A 6,340-nucleotide genomic window follows, 5' to 3' on the forward strand; every position below is an offset into this window, starting at 1 on the left:
TTGGTACTGTCAGATATACCCCTTCTGACCCCAAATATTCTTCTGTTTGAGGCATTAAAAAAATGTTTTATTTACCATTCAGATCTGAGTCTGTAGAAGGCTTCCTGTCTCCAAGTCGTTGCGGCAGTCGAAATGGGGAGAAGGACTGGGAAAATGCATCGACAACCTCTTCAGTAGCTTCTGGAACAGAATACACAGGTCAGAGTCTACATTTTTAGGGAGACAATTTACCACAGTCATGAGAACAAATACAGGCTCTACTAACGAAAGCTTCATGGGCTCGTCTCTTGGTCTAGACATGGAGAGTGATCAGGAACACGGAGTGCAGATGGTCCCTTTCAGGGAGGTCGGTTTCTTGATACGGTTGCACTTACGGAGGTAGTAACTTGTGTCAGATGACTTGAAATCAATTTCTAAGCAAAATGAGTAGTACTCATTTTTAGAGAAATTCTATCAGCAGTACATAGGTCCTGAGTCTTGTACTGAGAAAAGGCTAGAATCCACAAAGGCCTCTCTAACATTGGGATTTCAGGTATCTAGAGTTGTGCATCTTTCAAATATATTAAGCCAAGGTGTAGGGGAGAGGAGGTAGCACCTGGCTGGCTCAGTGGAGCGTGCAACTCTTGACCTAGGGATGGTGAGTTTAAGCTCCATGTTGGGTATAGATTCCTACTAAAAAAAAAAAAAAAAAAACCCAAAAGTATTAAGGAGGTTCTGAAAGATAAGAAGAGTACATTGGATCCAGGAGGGCATCCAGCCTCCCATCAGATCCTCTCGAGCTTTGTTTGGGTGGGCATTACTGAAACAAAAGCAAATTGAAGAAGAGAATGTAAAACACTTAAAAAGAAATGAAGCAGGAGAAGAAATATGAGCAGCCCTTGAGATCTAAAGTGGAAAGGCATAGGAGGATGTGCAGAGGGGAAGAGCAGGGGGCAGGGAGTGTGCCTCCCTCTGCATGTGACCCACTGGAAGCGGAAGCCCCATGAAGGCCTATAGAGGTTAGAACTTGCTAACTTCCCACATGTACTCCGCTCCTGTGGTCACTTTGACACCCCTGATGCCGGGGATTGGCCAGGATTTCCTTGTTTTTCCCTCTGCTTCTCTACGTTCACTTAACAATCCTATCTGCCAGGCAGTGTTCCAGATCTAGAGCTAGAGTTGCAGTGGTGTGCCAGACGAGCTCATACCATAGGGCTCTTGAAACTGCTAAATTTTCAGGAATTATGCAGGCTGCAGAACCATTAGTAGCTTGATACCCTGGTCATGGTAGCAGTGACTTCTATCACAGAAATAGGTAAATGCTGCAAATCAGGGCTGATTTTTTTTCGCACAGGTAACTGGTTTCTCAGCTCACTACTGAGGGTAAGGACAGTCCTTGCCTTCCAGGACAGAGTTTAGTGAGAATGAAGTAGGGAGTCTGTACTGTATTACCCTTCATAGTAGGAATGTTCCAGGAAAATGGCAGAAGATGCTTCTGTACTTTGCAGACTGAGGAGTAGAATTATTGGTTAAAGAAAACAAATGCTTTAAGAAAACTCAGACATGCGGACGAAGAGAAAGATGAAGCTTTTTCTTCTCTTTTTAAAAGTTACAATTACTCATGGACCCATTCTGCTTTAAATTCACCAATAACATTACCAGACTTCAGAAAGAAGGCGAAGCAGACAGTGTGGCAATTACATAGCCCTGTCTGATTTCCAGCACTGCCGTCTCACAGCAGCCTTGGAACATCCCTAAGATGTATCGCGGTGTGGATAAAACAATGTTCTGACTGGAGTATAGCCAGTCAGAGGCCTTTAGACACAGATTTTGATTTTTTGTTAGTGATTCCTCAGTATAGGAACAATTATATCATTTAAACATAGTAGTGTTCTGACCTAGGAATGCTATTTTTTATTTTGCTGCTGAATTCTTACCACAGGACCAAAGCTCTACAAAGAACCCAGTGCAAAATCCAATAAGCACATAATACAAAATGCTTTAGCTCATTGCTGTTTGGCTGGAAAAGTAAATGAAGGTCAGAAGAAAAAAATACTGGAGGTAAGCACGTTTGCATGAAAATTAAATTTGGCAACATTCTAAAATTGTAAGGAGTCTTCACAGCTGCCGATCCAAGAGAAAATACTCTTCATCTCCTCCTAGGATATCAACAGCCCAGAAGAGATCTGTAGCTATGTTTCAATTTTAGACTGAGTTAGTTCACTTTCACATGGGGTGTTAGAAGACTTCAGACTTAATTAAGACTAGAAGAGACTTCAAGAATAATGTAAAATTATGAACTCTTTTCTTGCCTAGAGCTACTTGTTCATGTTTCATAAATGTAGATAATATAATTTTCCTTTTTTAAAATGAGGCTGTATTGCAAGGTTGATAATCAGCACTTGGTTTGTTAATGGTTGTTTGACTAAGATCAAGATTAGCAAATATTTCATATCTCTAGAAGTTTCCTGCACAATAATCATATCCACACAGAGCCAGCAGAACTTCAGAGGTGAAGTGTTTGCATACATTTTTAATTCAAGTGTACTTCGCTTTTATAATACACATTTTATTTTGGCTCTTCAGAATTTATATTTCAAATCATGTCATAATATTTAACCAAGATAGGTGTAAAACAATTACATAAATTTTATACAGCAAAATGTTTAAGAGTTTTTATTGTTTTGTTTTTGTTTTTTTATTCTGAAGGAAATGGAGAAGTCAGATGCCAACAACTTTTTAATCTTGTTCCGGGATTCAGGCTGCCAATTCAGGTCTTTGTATACTTATTGCCCAGAAACCGAAGAAATTAACAAACTGACGGGGATAGGCCCTAAATCTATCACTAAAAAAATGATTGAGGGACTTTACAAATATAATTCTGACCGGAAACAGTTTAGCCACATACCTGCTAAAACTTTATCTGCCAGTGTTGATGCGATTACCATTCATAGTCATTTATGGCAGACCAAGAGACCAGTAACACCCAAAAAACTTCTACCCAATAAAGCATAGGAGTTGGGAGATACTTGCTTCAGAACATTCGTGGTAAATTTGCACTTCATCTTTCCTGCCTATAGAAAATCTTTCTAATTGCCAACAAGACTTTTATTAATTGAAACTGAACATTAGGCTCTGTTGTCATGAACAACTGGAACGTCAGCCACAGTATTTTGGGGGTGCAGAAGATTCTCCCACAGGTGGTAAGTCCAGTGATGAAGGGAATGTTCTGATCACAAATGGACATCTGTGGCATCAGGTTCACCTGCGTGATATCAGACACATTGGAGCGCTGAATCCTCATGGACACTAGTTGGACTGACGGTTGAACTATGGCTAAGATTACAAATTATGTGTTTTACTTTTTTTTTTTTTTTTTTTTAACTTTTTAACCTACATGCTTGTGTTCAGATGGTTTATTTTGCTGTTTTTCTCTCCTGGGAGTTTATTCTAAGATACCTTTTGTATTTTGTTTCATGTAGAGACCATGAGCGTAGGAAATGCGCCTTCAGAGGTAACTCGCACCTTCCTTATGATGCTAAGAGAAACACTAGTGTTTAGTTTTACAATAACCCTCATGTTTTTATGGTGTTAGAGCATTTGCAAGAATTATTCTAAGTATTTGCAATTCTGTATTTATTATTCACTCAAGTATTAAGTAAGAGGAGGTATTGTAAAGAGCTGCTAGTAGGTTCACTTTAAACCACACGAGTAACCAGGAATATGTAATAAGAAGTTGCTGATTAAATCAGTGCTGTTTTTACACCACTTCGGGCCAACTCAGAATAATTTAGATTGTTCTTTTAACACAAAAGGCTTTCTATCTCTTTTAAAAGTAAGTCACTTTATAAGCTGGCAGAAGGGCATGACACTTTGAGAGTCGTCTTTCAGTCTGAAGATGTAAGACTTCCTGCCACACGTTCTCAAGAGGTCTTTGCATTATATTTATAACTGATATTAAAATTATATTTAGAATTTTTAAACATGTACAAAGGGCTACAGTTTAATTTTAAAATAGCTTCACATTATTTTACTTATATTGAGTTTTTCTTCTTTTTTATCCTTTTCAAGTGGAACAGCTTAAAGTACACACTTGAAATCTTCTCTACATGATCTTTTTCCTTTAACAGTGTATATCAGAGGGTTAGTTGGGGAAAAACTTCATTCTCAGGAAAAGACTTGAATGATTATGTGACCCTGTCATGTTTCAGTGTTGTGACAACTGTGTAAACGTAGAGGGGAGAGGCAGTATTGTATCATAAATGAGATGCGGGGCTTGTTTTCTTTCGTGGGAAGTAGAGACTAAAATATATACATTTCTCTAATTGAGTTGTTTAGAGAAATAACTAATATCTCACATGATGTATTTACTTATTTTAAAAGAGAATAGGAATGAGATGTCCCTGAGCTGTACTTTTCTATTATTATAAGGCCTTTAGGCATCAGTGCATCTGGGTTTATCCACATTTTCTCAAATGCTGTCAATATTTTACTGTAATTTATGTTCTTATATTTATGTATATTTGTTAAAACTGTAAAAAAAATTTCAGATTTTTTTCCAATACCTGTGCAAGATATATGTGTAGCTCAAAACTATTTGTGATCTACTGTTTGCATGTAAAAGACCAGGATATGTAACTCTTATATTTTAAGTGTATACATATTTGTATATAATATATGAATATTAAGAATGGGGACTTGCACATTTTACCTTTCAGACAACAGTTTCTATCACAGAGGGAAACGACTGTCAGATACAAGTTTAGATTAAGCCTAGTTGTTAAAAAAAATGTAAATCTAATCAAAATACGGTAAATATTAGTCAAAAGGAGAATTAATAAGCACTTTACATTACTAAATTTGTTCTTTTCAATCAAATTTCCCTTATCAAGTCAATCTTCTTTGTGATATTACCTGGCCATTAAATTTTTAAAAATTGGATGCAAGACAATGGAGGAACTATTTTAAGCTAGGTAGGACCACCCTTTCTTCTTAAACTCATGTGTGTCCAACAATGAATGTCCATAATGTCTAAAGGTAGAATGTGAACATTGCCACAAAAGTTCATTGCTCTCAGTATAATATTTTACTTTATTAATACAGAAGGAATATGGATATATTTCTTTAAATCTGCAGATTTTTTTTATTATGGTGCAGCTTTTAAAAGAATTATGTTTTAAAAATTATACAAAGAAAATTATGGCATTTCATAAAGTCTGGAGATTTCCATCAACCATATTGAAACATACTGGTGCTTTCATCATTAGAGGTCAAATTATTATGATTATTCAGTTAAGTTTGCTAAACACTAGTCATGATTTCCAGTGCAGCCTGTCAAATTCTATTTGACACAGCTTTGGAAAGCTTTTAATTCCTCTTGACTTTTCAATTTTGTTTTAGAATGACTGTTACAGTTTTTATTTGGCTGTTTAAAGCCAAATTCAGCTTTTTAATTATGGTTTCATGGACACTGTTGGGCAATGTACAGTGTATGGTGTGCTTACCTGTCCACTCTAGAGCATTGCTTACAGGTTTTTTTAAGATGCTGTGCTGTAAAATACTGTCATATTTGCTATTTCCTGGTACAGTGTAGGTTTTCCCCTTTCATTTGAATAAAAGCATGGCACCAAATGACTCCTTTTCTGTCTCTTGAACATGTTTTTTTCTTAATATTTGAACTTGGGTGAACTCATCATAAAGTTTTCCTCTCTCCTAACCTATGTTTAAATGGAACAACTTGAATAGTCAGAGAGGCAACTTTTGATAACATTAGACGTTGTCTGAATAAGGCAGTGTTAAAAAGTCTAACTTTCTGTGCTTAGCTCGGATTGTCTACGTAGTGGTGTATAAACGTGCTCATCTTATATTCTGTCCATGTTAAATCCCTTTCTTTTGTAGTAAATTGTGCCAAAATCAACACTTTATACCTTTGAAATTAAATGGCTAATGAACTCACTGGTCTATAGTAGCCAAAACCGTTCTTGATTTACTCTAAGTTTCCGACTTTGATTTTGTGGATTCTACTCATTCAGACCAGAGCAATTAAGGAAAAAAAGATCTAGCAACAAACCCTTCATATACAATTACATGCCTGAAGGGATAACTGCCGTGGCTAAATGGGTAAGCGCGCTTCTCTGCCTGCAGATCCTCTAGGGTACGTGCCCCACGCTTCGGAACGGAGCTGCACTTCCACGGTATTCTGTAGTGCTGTGATTTTCAGAAATAAAAATATTTAACCATAAGACTCAGGTGGCGTTCGCACAAACCACGGTGCCCTGGAGCCCACACGCAACTTGAGAGTATGTTCCGTGATCTGGCGGCTTGATGGTTCTTAACGAGGCAGAGGAGAATATTCTGTAGT

At 37.1% G+C, this 6,340-nt stretch overlaps 1 protein-coding gene across 4 annotated transcripts in view; it reads left to right on the plus strand.

The window, feature by feature from the left end:
* The window catches only part of CAMSAP2 (calmodulin regulated spectrin associated protein family member 2), a 113,261-nt gene extending 107,648 nt beyond the window's left edge, over nucleotides 1-5,613 (plus strand). For all 4 annotated transcript variants that reach the window (XM_026018040.2, XM_026018041.2, XM_026018043.2 and 1 more), the window contains 3 exons: nucleotides 83-198; nucleotides 1,922-2,040; nucleotides 2,689-5,613. In XM_026018040.2, the coding sequence (XP_025873825.2) occupies nucleotides 83-198; nucleotides 1,922-2,040; nucleotides 2,689-2,994 (541 nt within the window). In that variant the 3' untranslated portion in view covers nucleotides 2,995-5,613. The remainder of the gene's footprint in view (nucleotides 1-82; nucleotides 199-1,921; nucleotides 2,041-2,688) is intronic.
* The last annotated feature ends 727 nt before the right edge of the window (nucleotides 5,614-6,340 follow it).

This window comes from Vulpes vulpes, chromosome 13 (genome assembly GCF_048418805.1).
Source record: "Vulpes vulpes isolate BD-2025 chromosome 13, VulVul3, whole genome shotgun sequence".
Classification (NCBI taxonomy): Eukaryota; Metazoa; Chordata; class Mammalia; order Carnivora; family Canidae; genus Vulpes; species Vulpes vulpes.